This window comes from Macaca mulatta, chromosome 3 (genome assembly GCF_049350105.2).
Source record: "Macaca mulatta isolate MMU2019108-1 chromosome 3, T2T-MMU8v2.0, whole genome shotgun sequence".
Taxonomy (NCBI): domain Eukaryota; kingdom Metazoa; phylum Chordata; class Mammalia; order Primates; family Cercopithecidae; genus Macaca; species Macaca mulatta.
This window is the reverse complement of record NC_133408.1, coordinates 147717851-147741883: the sequence shown is the minus strand read 5'-3', so window position 1 is coordinate 147741883 and position 24033 is coordinate 147717851. Positions and strand designations below refer to the sequence as shown.

At 39.8% G+C, this 24033-nt stretch overlaps 1 protein-coding gene across 1 annotated transcript in view; it reads left to right on the top strand.

Moving 5' to 3' along the window:
- Positions 1 to 3723: 3723 nt before the first annotated feature.
- Positions 3724 to 24033, top strand: part of LAMB4 (laminin subunit beta 4) — a 101956-nt gene continuing 81646 nt past the window's right edge. Inside the window, exons 1-9 of the mRNA XM_015134674.3 lie at positions 3724 to 3797; positions 10283 to 10440; positions 14505 to 14640; positions 17243 to 17316; positions 18653 to 18841; positions 20210 to 20273; positions 20751 to 20965; positions 22166 to 22286; positions 23549 to 23737. Coding sequence (XP_014990160.3) covers positions 3764 to 3797; positions 10283 to 10440; positions 14505 to 14640; positions 17243 to 17316; positions 18653 to 18841; positions 20210 to 20273; positions 20751 to 20965; positions 22166 to 22286; positions 23549 to 23737 — 1180 coding nt within the window. The 5' untranslated portion in view covers positions 3724 to 3763. The remainder of the gene's footprint in view (positions 3798 to 10282; positions 10441 to 14504; positions 14641 to 17242; positions 17317 to 18652; positions 18842 to 20209; positions 20274 to 20750; positions 20966 to 22165; positions 22287 to 23548; positions 23738 to 24033) is intronic.

Here is a 24033-nt window from a genome sequence, read left to right as displayed (position 1 = left end):
ATGCTGGGACCTTACCCCCAGATACTGTGGTGTAGTTGGTATGGAATGTGACCCGCAAAGCAGGATTAAAAAAAATAAAAATTAAAAAAAAAACCCTGGTGATTTTAATGTGCAGTAAAGTTTGGAAAGCACTGGGTTATGCCCTTCTCTTAGAAGGGAATCCAGGAGCAGAGCAAGAGTGAGGGGCAAATTAATCAGTTTCAGGTGTTGGCAAGCCATCAGTGGTTCTCAACCCTGGCTACATCTCAGAATCCCCTAGGGAGAATTTTATACACATTGACACCTGGATCCCTTCCCAGAGATTCTTACTTAATTAGTCTGAGTTAGGCCTGAGCATTGGTGTCTTAAAATCTTCTCAGGTACATATTATGATATTCAGTCTCAAAAAAAGGAAAGAAATTCTGACACATCCTACAACATGGATGAACCTTTAAGACATTATGCTAAATGAAATAGGCCAGTCACAGAAAAGACAAATTTAGTACAATTCTACATATATTAGATACTTAAGTAGTCAAATCCATAGAGACAGAAAGTACAATGGTGGCTGCAGGGGTTGAGGGAGACATGAAGACTTCTTGTTTAATGGATACAAAGTTTCAGCTTTGCAAGATGAAAAGTGTTCTGGAGATTGGTTGCATACAATGTAAATGTAATTAACACTACTGAACTGTACAGGTAAAAATGATTAAGATGGTCAATTTTATGTAAGTGTATTTCTACCACAATTAAAAATAAATATTTCAAAAAGGAAGTCATTAAAAATATCTTCTCAAGTGATTCTCAGTTGCATCCAGGGCTGTGGCCTGCTGATCTAATGGAATTATTGGCAAGCTGTGTGATTCTGTCATTTATGTCTTCACATAGCAACTGTGATCATCCTTAACCAATTATCAATAAGGGAATGATATCTCTTCTAGTTCAATTTGGGATCTGCTTCTGACTCCTCCTCCTCTTTTGGGGCAGGTCATTTTTAAACCTGGCTGATGCACATTCGGAAGTCCAGTAGTCTTTGTACCGTGACCTTTATTGTTGCTTGAAGATAATTCCCATATGGACTGAAGAAATTTTCAGCAGTTCATTTTTATCATGGAAATATGGTGAACTGTGATACTAAGGAAGCTTTATTCCCCAAATGCTCTGCAGAAGTTCCACTTGTTCTTTTACTCCTGCACTCAGCATTACAGTTCCACCTCCTTTCTTTCTAAATCTGAGTCCTGGGAATTCTGCACTCTGCCTCACTCCCACCTGTCCAATGTAGGAAGAGATTAGCCCGTGATTAGTAGCTTGAAACAGTCTTTTGCTTTGGACTCTGCCCTGTGAATAGGTTCTCCATTGGAGAGAAGCAGGAATGCCATGATATATCCTACGTAGCACTTTACCCTAGCAACTCAGAGCCTAGATCATTATGAGCCCTGAATCATAGGCTATTCACAGAGATTGTCATCTCACTGACTTCCATTTATTTGGTTATAGAGAATCATGTTTTCAAACTTTGCTAATAGTGCCCATTCTTATTAAATAAATGACCATGATGCCAATCATTTTGCATTTCCGGACAGAATGAAGCACACGGGCAGTTCTAAATAAAGGACAGCATCAGGATTAGAGATTTCATTTTTCAAAAGTGTATCTAGGCGGCTGACCAGAAGCCAAACTCCTGACTTGCCTGTGAGAAAAAAGCATTAAGAAAGTACCACCTAGAAAAAGTGCCTGTACAAGTTCAGGTGGCCTATGCAGAATGGACCTTCCTAACAGCTGCAACCTGTATTCTCCTATAGGTCTTCACAAGGTTTTGTGTGAGGCCATTAGCCCAAGACTGCAGACTTTTCTAACAGGTAGAGCTCATTCTGATGGGGCTACTATGGGATGACTGTTTCTCAGTGAGTCACTTTCTGGCATTGGACTTCCAAAGTAAACCCTAGGCTTCATAAAGAGCCTGAATCACAGAATGGAATATTGGCTAATATCAGGCATTGCAAAACACCCTAAAAAGACTTCATAGGGAGGCTGACATTTGGGCTTAGGAGGGTGGCATTCAAGGCAAAGGAAACAGCATGAGAAGAAGGTTCAGAAAACAGAAACTGGAGTGCTAATGCTGGAGCGCAGGGACTGTACACGTGCAGGGACTGGGAATATGGGAGTAGGAGGATGAAGGATTCACCAGGAAAAGCCTTGAAGGTAGAATGTGAAAAAAATAGTCTCACTTGAAAATACATGAAAGAAGTTTTATATTTCCTCCTATTCAAATAAATTATAATGAGGCTTTTTCTTTTTAAACTGACAAATATTTAAAAATAATACTCCATGTTGGTAAGGGCTCATGTTAGCAGTTTTCACAGGCTGGTTGTAAGAGTGTAAATTGGGACAAAGTTTCTGCATGGTAGTTTGACAGTGACATCAAAAGCTTTATATACACATATACATGTAGTATGTATATTTGTATATATGCGTGTGTGTGTGTATATATATACAATCTTTGTATATACATGTGGTTATATACACACACACACATATACTCTTTGGCTCATTATTTCTGCTCCATTTACTATATCCTAGTGAATAATTAAGGCTATAAACAAAGATTTAGCAGAAATATTTATAATAGGAAAATAGGAAAAACCAAGTACACATCAACCAATAGAGAATTCATTAAATCAATTCTAGTTTCTACATTCAGAGTAATACTATGCAGTAATTAAAAATACTGGTGTCCATCTTACAACATAGTGAGATTCCATCTCTACAAAAAGTAAAAATTAGCTGGGTATGCTGGCACATGCCTATAGTCTCTACTACTGGGGAGGCTGAGGCGGGAGAATCAGCTTGGGTCCAGGAGGCCGAGGCTGCAGTAGGCCACCATTGCATCACTGCACTCCAGCCTGGACAACAGAGTGAGACACTGTCCAAAAAAAAAAATTATAAAGTTTACCTTCTTTTCTCCTGACCCACTGAAGTGCATATATATTCCACTCCGGATCAGAACTCTCTTTAATGGTAACTTGGGGATGGAGGGAGGCCTCTCTCTCAAGGGCCATGGCCAAATCTACAAAGAAGAAAATCATAAGTTTGCTTTATAGGAGACTCCAGGTGATCTTAATCTTGATAAAATATCACTAATTAAAAATGCATTTGTTAGTACAGAAAGATGCCTGGAATGTATTGATTGAAATAAGAAAACAGTGTGATATTATTTTTGAAAATTATTTGTGCAAGGAAAAAGTATGGAAGAAAAGGCCCTTGAGAGAGGGGCCTCCCTCCATCCCGTGTCTTGCTCTGTTGCCCACGCTGGAGTGCAGTGGAGCAATCATGGCCCGCTGTGGGTGGTATTATAGGGGATATTTTTCTTCATTTTGCCTGTCTGAATATTCTACTTTTTCTATAATGAGTATGTATTAACTGTAATTTTTAGAAGAAAAGGTTTTTAAATAAGAACAGGTAAAAAGTAGGTTAAAATTAAAATATACAAAGGAAATTATATTTGTTTCCTCTTCTTTCCCACAAACAATTGAATTCTGTGATTTTGAAAAATGGCAAAAATTAAGAGCAAACAAATATTTATTAAAATGTTTATGCACTCTTATTTTTTGAGGAACTGGACAGTGTGGATATTTCTTATGTCTAAAGCATAAGAACCATTCAATAATTCTGAGCACTTTTACATAACATGTGATGATGGCAATTATTTCTTCTATCAGTGATTGACCTTAACCTTTTTTTTTTAACCCAGTAGAATTGAACTTAATCATCTCCTGACAAAAGAATGCAATTTCAACTGACCCTTCTTTTGCACCTTGGTGAGTATTCGTTGTCAAAATCTATTTTCTGCTTGTATTGTCCTAAAATAAAGTGGAAATAGCTTTTAAACATTTCACTTCTTTCTTCTATAGCGCTGTATACTTGTGTAGCTATTCTGTTGTTGTGTAATTGTGTCAAGCAACTGAAAAATTCCACTCCAACATGTTTAGTATCCACATATTGCTATTTCTGTCACTTTTTAATGGAATGTTATCTTCAGATAAGTAAAGTAAAATATTAAAGAACAGAGAATAGTTTCAGAGTCTTAATTTACAAATACAATGCGTCTAATTTTTTTAATAGCTATGCTTTCAGTGTAACACTTGTCCCAGCAATGAGGTCTTGTGAAGAAGTTACAGGCAAAATTCCCTCTTCTAAGTAAGCAGCAGTTCTAAGCTAAAAGGCAAAATTCTCCATGCTCCTGCCATCTTTAATAAGCTGAGAATAATTTGCATTAATCATATAGAAGATGTTTCCAGCAATTACTCTCTTTGATCTGACTTTTCTACATCGAAAACAGGCCTGCCTTTGATTACTGAGTACTAACTAACTTGCTTAGAATCTTCACTTCAAAGATTTACGCTGAATTTCTTCATGACAGCAAACCTTCAGAATCTCACCGTTTTTTTTTTCTTTGCAATTTTCCAACCCTGAGGTAATTTTCCAGTTAGATTTGCTGGTAATGGTCCAGATGGTAAGCACTCATTTGTTCTCTGTTGAAAATCCCCTTGGAGAGGTGAGCCACACCCCAGTGGGAACAGAAACATGTCATTCATCTGGAGCCCTCAGTTTATCCTCCACATCCCAGGACTGGGAGGTTTAGATCTGGTCTCATTCAGAAAAATAGTTATTTTAACCTGCACTTGCCTTACATGTTCTCTTTGAAACTAAACCAATATCCAAAATTAGAAGGGACCACTGAGGATCACTCTACCTTCTCCCCATCCTTTATATAGAATACCTTACTCGCATCTTGCAAAAGTTCTAAACCAGTCCACAGTTGCTAAGAGAGCCCTCTTCAATTAGGGGACTCCTCTCTCTGGAGAAGGAATTTTCTAAACTAAATTAGCTTGGGCAGAAAAGGCCTCACTGCAATCAATCGTACATTTCTAAATGTGAGCTTGCCCTGACCTAAACCAAATCTCTAGAGTTGCCTGTGGTCAAACTCCCAACCAGGTTAGCCTCATATCATCAGCTTGGGAATTTTTCCATTGACAGTTTGAACATAACACTTATATAAATACTGCAGCATATTTAAACACTTAGTTTTGCCTTCTGACTGAGCAATATAAGAAGTAATCATAAAAAGTGCACTACCCCATAGGTTTTAGGAACTTCACGCAAAGTGCAAACCTTATCTACATGCATTCTTTTTTTTTTTTTTTCTTAAGACAGAGTTTCATTCTTGTCGCCCAGGCTGGAGTGCAATGGCACGATCTCAGCTCACTGCAACCTCCACCTCCCAGGTTCAAGCAATTCTCCTGCCTCAGCCTCCCGAGTAGCTGGGATTACAGGTGCCCCCACCATGCCCAGCTAATTTTTTGTATTTTTAGTAGAGACAGGGTTTCACCATGTTGACCAGGCTGGTCTTGAACTCCTGACCTCAGGTGATCCACCCATCTTGACCTCCCAAATTGCTGGGATTACAGGTGTGAGCCACCATGCCCGGCCACATTCTTGGTATTTTTTCTCACCCATTATGATCTGCGTGAGCATATAAACGTGTGTTTACATCCTCTAAAGCTCTGATGTGAACTCTAAAGTGTGAGAAAGCATCTCATGTATTTGAGAAAATTATGACAACATGCAGAAATACTAGAGAAATTATACAGTAACAGTAATTTCTATAAAACAATTCTTTACAGAAAATTTACTGTATATTTTCCTTAAATGACCAGATCTCCTAAATTCATTTTGGAATTTCATAACATTCATAAAATTCATAACATTCTATCTTCAGGTTCTAGCTTCAGGTTGTGTCATTTTTTAGGAATGTGTTGATTGTCAGAAGACATAAACATGTTTATTTTCTGAATTAATTCCAACATGTTGCTAATGTGATTTGGCATTCGGAAACTTCATCCCAGGAAGGATATTGCTCAGTCTATGTTCAGGCATGAAACTTTAACTATTTACATTTCTAGTCACTTTTTGCCAAATATTTTAGACAAGAAGTTCATATTTGTACTTATAATATTATAGGAATAATAGCTCAATTTCCCTAAGTCCTGGAATATATTTTCTGAAAAAAATTTCTGTTGTAAACAAGTTTGGCCAAGTCAGGTTATAAAAACATGTTAAATCTCTAAGGCAACAATTCCAATTTAAAAAAAAATCCAGGATGGAACTTGTCTAAAAGAATAAATCCCTGGAAGGGAAGTCTTCTTTTATTCACATGTAACATCAACGGAAATGTTATACCTGATCTTGTCTTTAAAAATCTTTGGTCTATTGGAGTCCAAACTCCTGAATAGCTATTTATCCTAGATACCAATTCTGGAGAAAAAAAAAAAAAGCATGAATGTGGGTTGCTGGGTAAATGAAAGTCCACATTAACCATTTATTATACCACAAAACAGCAAGTGTCCGATGGAGCTAGCTTTCTTCACATAGCTGTCTCAGAGAAAGAGAAAGAAATATGCTTTTGCTTTAGAATAACAATCTTTATATTGAGATTGAGAATAGAAAATTTCCTGTTCAAAGTGTCATTTAGTAACTTGTGTGGGTGGAGACACTATAATATTCTTAGCTGTAGAACTTATGATCCCTGTATGTTTTATGCCTAATAATACAAAATGACCAGATTAATAGTTCATGTGAATAATGTGTAAGAGAAATAACATGGTTTTTTCAATAACCATATAGGCTATATTGGAGGTCAAACTGAAGGAAAGAAAGCCATTAAATGTAAAACAAGTTTATGAAAGATGATTATATTTTTTAAATGGAGAAAACTGAGAAGAAACCAAGCTGATTTCACTGTATGGTTATTATTTTTTATTATAGACCCATCCCTGTCACTCCTGTCTACTGAAATAAGGCTTGGCATAAATTTTCATGTCTCAAGGATAAAGTGTATAAGAGCAGCTAGAACATGTCACGTGTATATTTTGAGTCTGGGATTTGCTTGGTTTACCATCCAAAGGCTGATGGATGTTGGGAATTGTTTGTCTCTTTTACTTTTTATTTTGAAATAATTGTAAGATCACACACAGCTTTAAGAAATAACACAGAGGGAGACCATATACCCTTCACCCAATTTTTCTCAGTCATAGCATCTTATATAACTATAGCACAATATCACAACCAGGAAATCAACACTGATGTCGTTCACAGGCCTTTCAGATTTCACCAGTTATACATGTACTCATGTGTGCGTGTATTTGAGTCTATGCCATTTTATCACCATATAGATGTATGTGCCCATCACCACAGTCAAGATACAGAACAGTTCTACCACCTCAAAGATCCCTAGCACTACCCTTTTATAGCCACATCCACCTCCCTCCCTCCCTGCCTTCCTAACCACTGACAACCACTAATCTGTTCTCTATCTCTATAATTTTGTCGTTTAGTAATGTGATACAAATAGAATTATGCAGTATATAACCTTTTTTCACTCTGCACAGTTCCTTTGAGATCCATCCAAGTTGTTGCTTGTATCAATGGTTCACTACTTTTTTTTACTAGGTTCCATGGTACAGATGTACCACATTTGGTTTAACCTTTCACCCAATGAAGGACATTGGGTGTTTTCCAGTTTTTTATTATTACAGATAAAGATGCTGTGGACATTTGCGTAGGGTTTTTGTGTGAACATAAGTTGTAATTTCTCTGGGATAAATACTCAAGAGTTCCCTTGCTGAGTTGCATGATTAGCACCTGCTTAGTTTTGTAAGAAATTACCATACTCTTCCTGGGAGTGCCTATACCATTCTTCATTCCCACCAGCACGTATGCGTGATCTTCACATCCTTTCTAGCATCTGGTGTTATCACTATTTTTATCTTTGCTATTCTGATCTGTGTGTAGTGATATCTCATTGTGGTTTGATTTGTATTTCCCCAGTGGTTAATGATGTTGAACCTCTTTTCATGTGTTTATTTGCCATCTGTGTATCTTCTTCACTGAAGTATTGTGTTCATGTTGCTTGCCATTTGCTCATTTGATTGGTTTTTTAATGTCAAGTTTTGAAAGCTCTTATTGCAAGCACAAGAGCTTTGTTGGATATGTGGTTTGCAAGTATGTTCTCTTTCCCCATAGTTGACCTTTTCACTTCTTCACAAGGTCTTTCTCAGAGCAAAAGTTTTTAATTTTGACACAGTCCAATTTTCTAAATTCTCCTTTTATGGGTCATGGGTTTTTTTTGGCCATCCTAAAAATCAGTCATCTAGCCCTAAATGCCAGATTTTCTCCTATGTTTTATATGAGTTTCATAGCTCTATAGTTTCACATTTTACACTTAAGTCTATGCTCAATTTTTAATTAATATTATAAGGTGTGAGGTTTTGCTTGCAGTTCATTTTTTCTTTTTCTTTTTTTGGCTGTGGATCCAATTGCTCCAGCACTATTTATTTAAAAGGCTGTTCTTCCTCCATTGAGTTGCATTTGCACCTCAAAAATCAGTGGGACATATTTATGTTGGTCTTTTTCCGGGTTCTCCATTCTGTTCCATTGATCTAGGTGTCTATTCATCTGCCAAAATTGCAGTCTCTTCTTTATTGTAGCTATATAGTAAGCCTTCATATTGGATAGAGCTATTTCTTCACCCTTATTTTCCTTTTTCAAACGTTTTAGCCATTCTAGGTCCTCTGCCCTTCCATCTAGAGGCTATTTTATGGCCACAAAATTATCACTATCATTTTGAATTGCAATAAAGAGAAAACTAGTGCTTAGATTTGGCCTCCAGAATCAAACAGGATTCTAATGCTTTAATTGAATTAACAATAAAATGATATTGTCCTCTTCACATATAGTTTTTAAAGAACAAATAAAACTATTTCTGTAAGTGTCAGAGGCATGTGAACCAGAACAACTCCATCTTGAATAGGAGTTGGGTAAAATGAGGCTGAAACCTACTGGGCTGCATTCCCAGACGGTTAAGGCATTCTAAGTCATAGTATGAGATAGGAGGTCAACACAAGATACAGGTCATAGAGACCTTGCTGGTAAAACAGGTTGCAGTAGAGAAGCCGGCCAAAAGCCAAGATGGCCACGACAGTGACCTCTGGTTGTCCTCACTACTACACTCCCATCAGTGCCATGACAGTTTACAAATGCCATGGCAACGTCAGGAAGTTACCATATATGGTCTAAAAGGGGAAGATATGAGTAATCCACCCCTTGTTTAGAATATCATCAAGAAATAACTGTAAAAATGGGCAACCAGCAGCCCTCAGGGCTGCTGTGTCTATGGAGTAGCCATTCTCTTATTCCTTTACTTTCCTAATAAACTTGTTTTCACTTTACTGTATGGACTCACCCTGAATTCTTTCTTGCATGAGGTCCAAGAACCCTCACTTGGGGTCTGGGTCAGGACCTCTTTCCTGTAACATAAGTGGCTACCCACAAAATACAGTAGACGCTCATTGTATATATGTTTAACTTTGTGTGTTAACTTTAGATCTTAACCCCCAGTAAGATTCCACTTTGTTTTATTCAATCTTCCCAACAATTAACAAATCCATTAATAAATTATTGCTTACCAAAGTGTATTAGATAACATGATGGAACAAACCCTGCAGGAAAGAAATATTTCAGATGACCCTACTTACCACTCATGCCCGTATAGACGTTTAACAGTTATCTTAACTCGGAATGATTGGAATGCTTGCTCATCTGCACGTAGTTTCCTTTGTTTCCTTCTTTATCTAACTTGATAGTTCTCAAACGGTATGTTAGGATTTGTCTACACAAAACCATTTATACTGTACTATATAGGTAACTTACAAAATTTTCCAGAATAATTTGATTATATGGATTTATAACTTAATTCCTGAGATTTAACTTTAAATTCAATCTCTAAGTAAGATATGTGCACCTTCCTACTTCCAAAATGATAGGATTGTTTTGGTGTTGCTTTTGAGATAGGGTCTTGCTCTGTCACTCAGGCTTGATTGTCCATTGTAAATAAGAGAGGGATACAGAATGCAGTACCTTTCAAGTGTATTGTTCTCGGCATCTATTTTTGATGGAGAATCCTGCTGATACAGAGCTCAGTTCAACACATTTTAGAAGTATTTATCTTTAATCCAAATCTGTATTTTGGAATACAGATTTCAAAAGACTCAAAGAGTTATTACATGTCATGCACCCAGCAAGCAAAGTAGGGACCATTTATCATCTATTAATAAACTTAAAAGTCTGTTACATCTTTGACCAATGTTAAATAAATACATAACTCTCCCCCTTAACTAGTCATTTCTGCAGGCCCTGTGCTATCCTTAGACTGCATTCCTTGTAAGGTATTTCTGTTGTGTTCAAGGGTGGCTCAGTTACTCAAAAGCTCAAGATGACTGCAACAGGGGTGCCTGTCATCCCACCACCGGCGATCTCCTGGTGGGCAGGAACACACAGCTTACGGCTTCTTCTACCTGTGGGCTGAGCAGAGCCCAGAAATACTGCATCCTCAGTTACCTGGAGGTGGGTTGTTCATTTGCTGGGACATTATTTAATCAATGATGTAGATTTTTCCAGGTACACCTGGGGCTACTCAGACATTAAAGGAGACAACATTCCTTTCTAAACAATGGAGACACTGGTGCAGTTGTCCCTCGGTATCCACAGAGCATTGGTGCCAGGACCCTTTCCCCCAACACCGAAATCCATGGATGCTCAAGTCCCTGATCTAAAATGGCATAGTATTTACATGTAACCTACGTATATCCTCCCATGTACTTTAAATAATCTCTAGATTATTTGCGATACCTAATATAATGTAAAGTTATGAAAATGATTATTACACTACATGTTAAAATCTATGTTCTTTTTATTGTTATATTGTTATTTATCTTATTTTTATTCATTAGGGACAAGGGTCTCACTCTGTTGCCCAGGCTGGAGTATACCTCAGCCTCTGAAGTAGCTAAAAATACAGGCATGCACCACCACACCTGGCTAATTTTAATTTTGTTTTTTTTAGAGACAGGGTCTCACTATGTTGCCCAGGCTAGTTTTGAACTCCTGGCCTCAAGCAATCTTCCCACCTCAGCCTCCTGAGTTGCTGGGATTACAGGCTAAGCCACTGGGCCTACCCTGTTATTGTTTTATTGTTGATATTTTTTCCCAAATATTTTCAATCCTTGGTTGGTTGAATCCACATATATGGAACCCGCAGATATAGAGAGCCAACGCTCACATAATTCAAAGTCCAGGAAACCTTAACTAATCAAAAATAAAGAAGATCTGCTTAATTTCCATTTCCTGTTACCTTCAGAATGAGACATAAAAGTCTTTTTGGTTAGTCTTTGTAGGGAATTACTATAAAATTTACTGGTCTACTTGGCTACCTTAGCCACTCCCACAGAGCAAACATAATTGACTCATTTAATGAAGTTTGAAGATTCATCAGGGCCTGCTGCCATTATGCTGAACATGAGTCCTCACTGCTCTGCCTTAATTAGAGATGGAGGAGGTGTAGAACTTTGAACTGATTATACACCAACATAATACCACTTGGAAGTTATACTGTCTAAAAATCATAAATTCCCAGTGTGAACATATTTTTATGCCTTTTCCCCTTAAAGACCAACTTTATAAAAGGATCAGTGGCTTTTCAGGTTTCTTTTCCTCTCCATGTACTGGCAACGGAACAAGCATCCAAGGTCATCTGAGTATCATCCCTACCGAAAACCCTGAGGTAATCACGTCCACCCCTTAAATGAGAGGATGTGCAGGAAGGAAGTTGGACATAAGCCTAACGTTAGTGGTCCAGGCTTTTCCATGTATTGTTCATTTAAAGCAACTGTTTAAGTCTCTGGGAAATGCTTTGTATTCAAATTGGTTTCTAGTAAAAGGTGACTATTATAAATAAGTGGAGACAATACTTGGGTGCATATCACTGTTCTAAGTTTGGGAAGTACTTGTGTAAGAAAGCAAATTCTCTGCATGTGCAAGGAAATTACATGGTGGAAGTTCTGCTCAACTCTAGGCCAGGTGACTACTAAGTCCAGATGCTCTGGACAAAGAAGTGGTTCTCAACTCTATTTTTTACATAGGGTCTCACTTTGTTGCCCAGGCTGGCATGCAGTAGCACAATCACAGCTCACTGCAGCCCCAACCTCCCAGGCTCAGGTGATCTTCCCACCTCAGCCTCCCAAGTAAGGGAGGCTACTCCACCTACTGGTGGAGTAGGCAAGCACCACCATGCCCTGTTAATTTTTGGTATTTTTATAGAGACCAGTCCCACTATGTTGCCTAAGATGGTCTCCGACTCTTGGGTTCAAGCGATCCGCCTGCCTCAGCCTTCCAAATGCTGGAATTACAGGCATGAGCCACTGCCACTTTCCAATACGAGCACCACCCATCTTGTTCTCCAACCACTGGCATTTACTTACTGTTGCCTGAGCCAACATGCTCTGATGATAATTAGAAATTGGTGTTCTTATATCACAAAATTATACTACCAAAAATAGAAGTAACTCCAATTGTGGAGGCTTCTTTTGTCTAGAGAATGACAGAAATCTTAGAAAGCTTAGAGCTGGAAAAAACCCTCAAAATATTTCAGGCTGACAAAATGTATTATAGGAGGGGCTATGACCACTAGTCTAGACATACATTCAGCATGGAGGATGATTTTTTCCCATCTGTTACCTAAGAAAGAGCTACCAAACAAAACATTTTGTTCAGAAGCTTCCAGTCAACATTGACCTATTAAGTTATCCAAGATGGAACTCACATTTAGTGGCTACAACTAAGCATTCTCTTAAGTCAAATTCATCAAAGACTATACTTCTAAAATGTTAACCAAAAAATGGCCCACACACCCTGAAGTTAAATATTTTCTCAAGCAATTTCCATAATATTATTGGAAATTATTTGAAGTCCATCACTTTTGATAGAATCACAAAGCTTCTACTGGTCACTGGGATGAGCCTGCCCCTATGCAAAATTTATTTAGATCCATTTTGCCTTAATTTTCAAAGAGCATTTTGGCTTTCTTCAGCAATAAGGTCTATAGTGACAAATGATGCTAAGATACAATGATTATACGAATCTCTTGAAGAGTTGATTTGTTTTGACAGACGGTAACTGAAATAATCATTAAAATCATCCTGCATTTAATAAATTTTACTGAACATCTACTATGTACCACACACTATTCTAGGCAATGGGGATACAGCAGTAAACAAAACCAAGTCCTTGCCTCATTCAGTTTTGATTCTTATTATGGAGACAGACAATAAACCAACAACTGTATAATATAGCCTCAAGTAGTGATAAGGGCTTAGGAAATATATAAAGTAGGATAAAAAATAGAGAGTGGCAGAGGGCCATGGGGGTGAAAAGACGGTGACATTTTAGATAGGGTAGTCCGGGAATGTTTCTTTGAAATGAAGGTATTTAATCAGAAACCTGAAAGAAGGGAAGGAGCAAGAGATAAGACTAGCTGGGAGGAAGAACAGCTTGAACTCTTCTGACTCTAAGTGCTTAAAAAACAGCAAGAAGCACGTGTAGCCAGAGTCAAGGGAGTGAAAAGCCAAGTAGACACAAAGGCAAAGAAGTGGCCCTGGCCAGATCATGTTGGGCCTTGTGAGCCATGGTTAGGACATACAAGTAACGTGCACTGAGTGCCACCAGCTGAGCGCCTATGCTGTTGTAGGCAATTTTCGGCACAGGAGGTTATAATGACCAGCCTCCGCTTCCCAGAAGCTTTGCAAAAGAGCTCCTTCAGAGTTCCCTGAGTATTAGCCAGGAATAACTGCAGGCCACTGACAGTGCTTTGGAAATCCTTATAGAGCCCCTTAGGAGTTTCAAGTACAGCTGCAAGTAGACGCATTAAATTAAGCAAACTCAAAGGCCAGGCTTTGCGTTGTAACCTTCAAAAATCCATCCTAAGCAGGCCGGGGGTGGTGGCTCACACCTGTAATCCCAGCACTTTGGGAGGCCAAGGCAGGCAGATCACTTGAGGCCAAGAGTTCAACACCCAGCCTGAACAACATGGTGAAACCCTGTCTCTAATAAAAATACAAAAAAAAAACCGGGTGTGGTGGTGCATGCCTGTAATCCTAGCTCCTCGAGAGACTGAGGCACGAGAATCTCTTGAACCCAGGAGATTACAACACTGCACTCCAGTCTTAGTGACTCTGTCTCAAAAACAAAAACAAAAACAAAAAAAATCCTAAGCAAAACTAGTTCCAATTCACTAAGACCTTCTAAGAGGTCTATTTCTAATTTTTTATTTCTTAATATTAGTTGTGGCAGTTTAAAATAACTTCCAGGTCCTCTGCCTCTTATATGACAGAAAATGAGTTTTGCATAAATTTACATTTTTATTCCAAATGTATCAATTTCTAAAATTTTAATTCATAGTTTATTGTTGTACTTTGGCACCTATTGATAGGAATTTTGATGTCTTGTTATTTCCTCTGCTTTTTATTTTTAGCCAGTTTGGAAGACAAATATAGTAAGTACAGCTTGCCTTTAATTTAGAAGAACAATAAGTAATTCCAACTCTTATTTTTAATTTTAATGACGGTGTTTTCCAGGGGGAACAAAAATGCTTCATCTGTGACTCTAGATTTCCATATGATCCATACACCCAACCCAATAGCCACACCATTGAGAATGTCATTGTAAGTTTTGAACCAGACAGAGAAAAGAAATGGTGGCAGTCTGAAAATGGTATGATTTAAGTTTTTTTCCAGTTGTTTATTTATTCGATATTTTAATATGACATCCTCTTCCTTGTATGGTTTTAATAATGTCACAGCAAAGTATTATATTGGAATGGAACAGTATCCTCCAAGAATATAGAGACCCATACAAGAACACAATTTATTTTCATTTTAACAAGAATACTTTCCTTTACAGGAATATCAAAGTATATTTTAAGCACATAACTCAGAATGTTTCACTCTTTCCATGTGGAAGAAAATATCTCTGCATCCTTCTGTTCTTTGTAAAAAAATAATACGAAGAAGAAAGTTTATGAAGTGTTGGTAAATTAAACCTAATACAAAACACACTGATGTAAACCGAGTGAATAATGCCAGGGGAAGTCTGAGAGTTAGCGCCAAGTGCTTTTTCCTTCAACACACGAAGGGAAAGAGAAAAAGAACATTTTGCTTCTTACTGTAAGCCAAAGTAAAATATCTGAATTGAAAGGATAGCTGGCTATGGACTGAAGTTCTTTCCTTCCTGGCTGTATGCCTTTCTCTCTTTGTGAACAATTGTGATATTGAGCCTACATTGGCACTGACCATCTGGGTTCCTAGATGCTCACTATAAATGTGGACCTGATCAGGGATCCTCATGTCCCACCCCAGCCATGGGCCTCATGTGCCTGAATGTACATCCATCCAGGCCTGCCTTTCCTGATGCAGGCTTGCCTACTTTTGATGACCCTAGCCTGGGGTCTTTAACACTAGCCTGGAACTCTTCAGTTTTCCTTAACCCGCACAAAACAATTTCATTCACTACATTGATATGTGTTGCCCTTTGGACTATAATTCCTCTATTCTCTACAAATTCCTGAATGTATTTCCTTTAGGAGATTTTAGACCATTAGAAGTGAGTGTGGGAATAATAATAATATATAAGATAGTTTAGGGCAAGCATAATATGAGGCTGTTTTATTTATGTCATCCACTTGACCAATGATTGACTGGTGTCTACTAAATGCCATTTCATTTTGGATCCTAGTTATTGATCTCCAGCTGGACTCTCCTTAATGAATGTGAGGTGTTTTTTTCCACAGCCACCTGTCCTCCTGATGAATGGTGCCATTTTTGCTTAATGGCTGTTTTGACCCCCACATCTAACACTTGTTCCACATCTCCTCACAAAGGGAATGTCATTCTGTCCAAGCCAATGACATAGAGCAAGGATTCTCAACCAAGCACCTTAGAGAGAAGGACAGATCTCCTTTCTAGAAAGGGTTAGGACTCTTGACACTCAGCCTGCAATGTGGCTGCCCACTTAGCAGCAAACACGTCCCTAAGCTTTTCACCCTAAAACTCTAGGCTGAACCCCGATTCACTGTAGTCCAGCCACTGTCGTCTGGAGCCATACTGTCCAGTGTGAGCACTTGAAACATGTCTAATCCAAACTGAGATGGGCTGGAAGTGTAAAAACATCCCAGATTTCTAAGACATAGTTTGGGAGAAAATGTATAATAAAGAATCACTGATTTTCTGGCAGGATGCGGTGGCTCATACCTGTAATCCGAACACTTTAGGAGGCCAAGATAGGCAGATCACTTGAGCTCAGGAGTTTGAGACCAGCCTGGCCAACATGGCAAAACCCTGTCTCTACTAAAAATATGAAAATTAGCCAGGCATGGTGGAGCAAGGCTGTAGTCCCAGCTACTCGGGAGGCTGAGGCAGTAGAATCCCTTGACCCGGGAGGCAGAGGTTGCAGTAAGCCAAGATCCTGCTACTGCACTCCAGCCTGGGGGACAGAGCGAGACTCTGTCTTTAAAAAATCACTAATTTTTAAAATATTGATTATATGTCAAAGTAACTTTTAAATATGTTGGTTTAAGTATATTATTACAAACAAATTTATCTGTTTCTTTTTACTTTTTTTAATGTGGCTATTAGAAAATTTAAAATTACATACATGACTCATATTCTATTTCTGTTGGACGGTGCTGCTCTAGACAGATCTGGGCTGCTTTTGTGTTCAGGTTAGGACTGATACCCCACATCTGTGCTAGAGATGGATCATAACTAGCTTGGTGTAAAACCCTGACCAGGGTACCTCTGCCACCACCTCAGCCACAGAAGAGCCCACAGGTCCCCAATCCAAGGGGAATATTCCAAGTTGTGTTATATGCCAGGTGACAATGAAATTCTAGTTCAAATGACTTTTAGCAACTCTTGGAAGAAACGGGTGCATTGGTTTTTACCATCCTTTGGCTAGCTAGCTCATGTTTATGTGTAGTCAAGATTTTAGTACAAGGAAATGAAACCTCTCTTTCTCTCTTTCCACCTAGGGCAAATGTCCTGAAACTCCCTTGGTTATATGTAATGCTGCCACATAGTGGCCATGTGTGTTGCCACTAAAACACAGATGTGGGCACCGTCAGGGTGAAACGTATCCTGCCCTCCACACCTCCTGGGCTTGGAGTGGCATGGGATACCACTCCAACAGACGGGAAAGTGATCATCAGCCTTGTGGCATCAAAGAGATTTTATTACAGATAAGCCACAGTGGGGAATTAACATGATAAACAGGAGTCTCTCAAATTCACTGATATTCTTCTTTCTGGATTCTTCCTTAGGTCTTGATCATGTCAGCATCAGACTGGACTTAGAGGCATTATTTCGGTTCAGCCACCTTATCTTGACCTTTAAGGTACAGATGAATAGGCCTGCTGCCCCTCTTTTATCTATTCCCCAAATGCTCAGTGCTTATCTGGAATTTCACTGCCTTGCTTCCTTGCAGTGAACAAAAACAGAATAAGTTCAGACTTGACCTTTGCCACCTGAGCTTTGACTCTTACATGAAGAAAAACAAACACTTTTTAAAAATCAATGGCCACGACTATATGATTTTTTTAAAAAATTAGAAGACACAGAGAAAAGGAAAACTCCCAGTACTGAGGTGATAGGAACCACAAAACCTATAAAGATAATTTTTGGGAGAAAAGGGCAGGAACTGGAACTTATTCAGGTAAATATGGAAAGGTTGTGATCAAGGGGAAGGAAAAAAGAGTCTTCACTAAGGTTAGTCAGATGCCAGAGAAAATCACTGTGCTATAGTGCTTCTTTAATCATTCAGGAAAACTCTAATTTTGATGTCAGACTTTATGCTCATTTTGGTAAGAAAAAATGAATATGAAATTTAAAAAATGAAAAAAAAAACCACCAGTCTTTGTCTCCAAATAACTCCCAATCTAGTCATGGATACAAACATATAAATATAATAGAAAATTATAATGCAAAGTGATAAGTACAGAATTAGCAGTATGATTGATTTAAAATGCTGGGAAATTTAAGGGGCTAAATCTGCTGTGGGGAACCAGGATAAACTTCATGGATAGGTTTGAAGGATGTATAAGAGTTTGCCAGAGGAAAAGCATGCTTGGCAAAGAGAATCACAACAAATTGCTGTAAAGTATTAACTACATTAACTTTTCAATTTATAAGCCATCTTTCTTCATTAATAATTCACAATGCCATAAACATTTTTATAATGCAATTAGATTATGAGGACAAAGTGTGTACTCATAAATACTGAAAAGAGACTGTGGTGTGTGTATTGTGTAGCAGATTTTAAAAGATAGACCCGGCCAGGAACAGTGACTCACACCTGTAATCCCAGCATTTTGGGAGGCTGAGGTGGGCATTTGAGCCCAGGAGTTTGAGAACAGCCTGGGCAACATGGCAAACTCTGACTCTGCAAAAAAAGTATCTGGGCATGGTGGCATGCACCTGTAGTCCCAGCTACTCAGAAGACTGAGATGGGAGGATCACCTGGGCCTGGGAAGTTGAGGCTACAGTGAGCCGAGATCATGCCACTGCACTCCAGCCTGGGCGACAGAGTGAGATCCTATCTCAAAAACAAAACAAACAACAAAAAGATACACCTAAAGTTTTTAAAAATGGAATTAGAAAATATAAATACTCAATCTGAAGTCGATAATAAAATCTGCCTTTGTGAAATGTGCCAACTTACTCATTTTTCCTAGACTTTTCGGCCTGCTGCAATGTTAGTTGAACGTTCCACAGACTATGGACACACCTGGAAAGTGTTCAAATATTTTGCAAAAGACTGTGCCACTTCCTTTCCTAACATCACATCTGGCCAGGCCCAGGGAGTGGGAGACATTGTTTGTGACTCCAAATACTCGGATATTGAACCCTCAACAGGTGGAGAGGTAGCATTTCCTTCCTTGTATTTATTTTATATAAATTAAACTTTTAAAAAGTGTAATTAAATGAAAAAATTTTGATAGTGTTTACTGCAACATAATTTGGGCTGTTGCTTTTTTAAAAATGAAAGTGTCTAAATTGAAATGAGTCCCAAATAAATACTAAATACGTTTTTAGAAGCAATCCTGGCCGGGCGCGGTGGCTCAAGCCTGTAATCCCAGCACTTTGGGAGGCCGAGACGGGCGGATCACGAGGTCAGGAGATCGAGACCATCCTGGCTAACACGGTGAAACCCCATCTCTACTAAAAAATACAAAAAAACTAGCCGGGCGAGGTGGCGGGCGCCTGTAGTCCCAGCTACTTGGGAGGCTGAGGCAGGAGAATGGCCTAAAACCTGGGAGGCGGAGCTTGCAGTGAGCTGAGATCCGGCCACTGCACCCCAGCCTGGGTGACAGAGCAAGACTCTGTCTCAAAAAAAAAAAAAAAAAAAAAAAAAGAAGCAATCCTGCACAAGAGTCCTTAGCTGAAGGTGGGAGTGGGATAAAACTTAAACGGGGCACCATGGCCCCAGGCACCCAGAAGAAGGAACACCCATTTCTAAAGCTTGCGGAGGAGCCATGTAAGCTAGCAGCAGCCTGGCATTAGCTATCTCATCCCCGTGCTCTGTAAACCACCACCCCAGGGGAATCTGCCAGGAACAACCCTCTGAGCAAAGCTGGTGCCTGGCAGAAGGTTGGAGTGAGTGGGATTGAACAGGTACTATTTTATCAGGTACAGCAGAAAGAATTAGTGGCAGAAGACAGCTCCAGAATTCCCCACCAAATCCAAATTGATCATGGCTTGCCAAATTGTCCATCACTTCATCCCAATCCAGCATAAGTGTTCTCTTTGCCTTTTCTGCCTGTACGAACCACTTGTACATAAAAAGCTAGAAATGACTGATTAATACCTTTCATTTATTTCTGCTATTGGTACCTCTATTCATATGGTAACCCAAATGATAATCTGTATTCTATGCCAGCTGGGAAGCAATGGCTCAGCCTTCTTGTAAGATCAGGGTCTCTTCCATAAAAGTGCATTTTACAGTCAGGTGGGATGGCTCACATCTGTAATTCCAGCACTTTAGGAGGCTGAGGCAGGAGGATCACTTGAGCCTGGGAGTTCGAGACCAGCCTGGGCAACATAGGGAGAACCCCACCTCTACAAAAAACTTTAAAAATTAGCTGGGCGTGGTGGTACATGCCAGTGGTCTCAGCTACTTGGGAGGCTGAAGTAGTAAGATTGCTTGAGCCTCAGAGGTTTAAAAAAAAAGTGTGTTTGACAATTACATTTTCGAGTAATATACTATAAATTTATCTATATTTGTTTTACAGGTTGTTTTAAAAGTTTTGGATCCCAGTTTTGAAATTGAAAACCCTTATAGCCCCTACATCCAAGGTATGAATTCCTTTATATTTTTCATATCAGCTTTAAAAAAATTTCAAGTTTGGCATATTCCTTGTAATTGCTTTCTTTTTTTTTTTTTCTTGAGACGGAGTCTTGCTCTATCATCCAGGCTGGAGTGCAGTGGTGTGATCTCAGCTCTCTGCAACCTCCGCCTCCTGGGTTCAAGCAATTCTTGTGCCTCGGCCTCCCAAGTAGCTGGGATTACAGGCATGTGCCACCCTGCCAGGCTAATGTTTGTATTTTATGTAGAGACGGGGTGTCACCATGTTGCCCAGTCTGGTTTTGAACTCTTGAGCTCAAGGGATCCTCCTGCCTCGACCACCCAAAGTGCTGGGATTACAGGCGCGAGCCACCACACTGGGCCTATAATCGCTTTTCTATAGTACATTAAGGGTATATCAGTCAAGAAGAGTCCCTTGAACTGATGCGCCTCAAATTCACTTTGATTCATTATTTTCCTTTCTTTAGACCTTGTGACATTGACAAACCTGAGGATAAACTTTACCAAGCTCCACACCCTTGGGGATACTTTGCTTGGAAGGAGGCAAAATGATTCCCTTGATAAATACTACTATGCTCTGTACGAGATGGTTGTTCGGGGAAGCTGTTTTTGCAATGGCCATGCTAGCGAATGTCGCCCTATGCAGAAGGTGCGGGGAGATGTTTTCAGCCCTCCTGGAACAGTGAGTTATTAATCCGAAAGAACAGTGGGCTGTCCTACCTGCCTTTCACTGTCCTGGTGCTGAATGTAGATGAGGCGCTCCACATGGAGATCAACAAATCTAAGTGCCAGTTTTATGCTTACGTGGGTGCCATTCAGCCTATCCTAATAGGCCACCTAGGACCCTCCAGTTCCTCCAGCCACAGGTGCTTGTGGATTCTGCGGCATATGGACATCATTGAACTAGTGAGCAGAATTTATACTTTAGGATTTCAAGATACTTCATCTCGCCCTCTTTTCATTTATTTTGTAGAGCATGGAGATTTGGTGGAGAGGGATCATATTGGGTTGGTGCAAAAATGCTGTTTTTGCCACCACTTTTAATTGCAAAATCTGAAATTACTGTTGCACCAACCTAATAATTTCACATTCATTCTCTTACAAAAATCTATTGAAGGACTTTTGTGTGCAAGACCCTGTAGTCAATGCTAAGGTATTTCAGCAATATCTGATGTTGTCAAATGTTCAATCCAAGTAGCATTCTTACACTGGGAATGGCTGTGTCTTAACACTGCAGATCTCTCTCATCTGGGGGCACTAGCCTTAAAAGATATTGTAGAAGAGTTGTAGTTTTATGCAGAGCCCCATGGAGAGTGTCTTCTAAATAAATGTCAACTGTTTATTAGGCATACTCACACAAGGCTTAATGTTCAGCTAGTGTGCCTTCCCATTCAGCTACACTGTTTCCCATTCACTGGAAACAGAACTTCTCTCTCTGCATGTGGGTCATTTAGAGCATTTTGGGAAAATCCAGGAGAATCACATGGCTTTCTTCAGCTTCGTTCCCTTTTCTAACTCCCTCTTTTTTCTTATGCTCCTGAACAATCCCATATACCACTCCCCCACGACTCCACACAAACCCCTTAGCCATCCTGTCCCTCACTTTATTGAGGGCTGCAATGTGCTGCCCTGAAACTAGAACTTAGAAAAGCCAAAAAACAGTATTGTATTTTAGAAATTCACTGAACTTTTAAAATTTTTATAAAGTTTAAAGCTAGTTAAGAAAATAATAGAAGATAGTCAAGGTCAGTATTGTAATTAACATACGGGAAACTAAGGATCAGAGAGGTACCAGGACCTGGTATTTCATTTCCCATTTAAAGAACCCCAACGTCCCCAAGGACAAGCCCTCTTTTAATGCTCTATTTATTGCACAATGCAGGTTCACGCTCAGTGTGTCTGTCAGCACAATACAGATGGTCCAAACTGTGAGAGATGCAAGGACTTCTTCCAGGATGCTCCTTGGAGGCCAGCTGCAGACCTCCAGGACAACGCTTGCAGATGTGGGTGAAACTCAGTTCCCTGCATAGACTGAGTGTGCTCTCTCTAAGTTTCCTTATTTTGAGAAACACTTCGTTCATTTCTGTGGGGCTGCAGGCACCAAAGTGGTGAGGCTGTCCTCCCAGCTCCTATAGTGTGATATCCCGATGTTCCCAATTATCTCACATAGAAGAATTGCCAACTTCTCCAATCCTCATGCCACAAATTGTTTAATTTTAAAAATGAAACAGTAAGCATGTTGTGTGGCACCCTTCCAATAGAGGTACGGAGCCATATAATGGCAATATCAGCAGGGACAAGGCAACTCCAAGAATTTGGTGAACACTAGATTTGGTTCAGAGATCTGTACTGTCATCCTGAATAGTCATACATTCCATGAGCGTGACCTTAAACCCAGCTGTAGGATAATAGGAGAAATGAGGCCCAGTATTGAGTTTGACAGGCTATTGTATTGTTTTAAATAAAATATTCAGGCTAATAAGATGCTGGTTTTGTTTGGCTAACATGTTTGCTGCCTCTGAATTTTAATGAACTTCCAAACAAATTTGTTATTCAATTTCTTTTCCCAGACTAGGACAAACAATTTGAGGGAATGAAATGTCCCTAGAAGAGCTCTAATAAAAAAAGCCTCATCCATGAGTCACAGTATACAAGACCCAGGAAAATGCAGCCTGACCTTGGACTGTTTACAGGAAAAGAACCAAAAAGACAAACAGTGTAGACATTACCATGAAGACAAATTCCTCCAAACAGACTGCCTTTCCCTCCAGGCCTCTGGCCCAGCCTCAGATGAGATAAAATTGACCGCAGCCCTTGCAGCTCCCTGCTTATGTGGAGAGGCCGGGCCGATTGAGCTTTGCCGTCTTCTCTAGGAATCCCAGAGCATGCAGAACATTTCATGTAAAAATGTCAGTTGCACAAAGCATAAGTCAGTAAAAGCATCCTTTAATGAATACCACAAATATTGTACTCTGTGACTTTAAATCACCGAAATGATTTACTTTTGTTCACTTGATTTTTAAAAACTACATATTTAACGTATCGGGAGCACATTTTATAGAAAGCGTTGGAGCAGAATCAGAGTACTAGAAAGATCCCCTGAGAGCACACATTTTCTCCCTTTGTTTTCTTGGTACATCTATACAAAGAACACAAAGTGGCAGGAGGACGCGGAGGGCCAGCGGGTGCCCTGACCAGTGCGGAGGTGCTGGCTGTGCCACCCGAGGCCTTGGTCCACCTCTCAGTCACTTTCTTCTCCTCTCAGCGTGCAGCTGTAACAGCCACTCCAGCCGCTGTCACTTCGACATGACTATGTACCTGGCAAGCGGTGGCCTCAGCGGGGGCGTGTGTGAAGACTGCCAGCACAACACTGAGGGGCAGCACTGCGACCGCTGCAGGCCCCTCTTCTACAGGGACCCCCTCAAGACCATCTCGGATCCCTACGCGTGCATTCGTGAGTCCCTGGGCCCTGCCTGGATCCCACCTGCTGTCTGAGCCAAGTTCAGTTTGATCTTACTGGGGCTGCCCGCGCCCTCTCTGCTTAAGGGCATCTCCGGACTACCCTATTTTGGGGAGTGGAGGATTGCAAAAATACCTCTGCTTTAAGAGCTTGTCCTTCTGCAAACAAGTTGATCCAAATAATCTGTGTCTGTCCTGGCAGTTAGGAAATTATGTAGGATTCCACGAGGAGAGGCAGACACCTTGAGTATCATGGAAGCCTGCTGGGGGAGGAACCAAAGTGGTAAAATT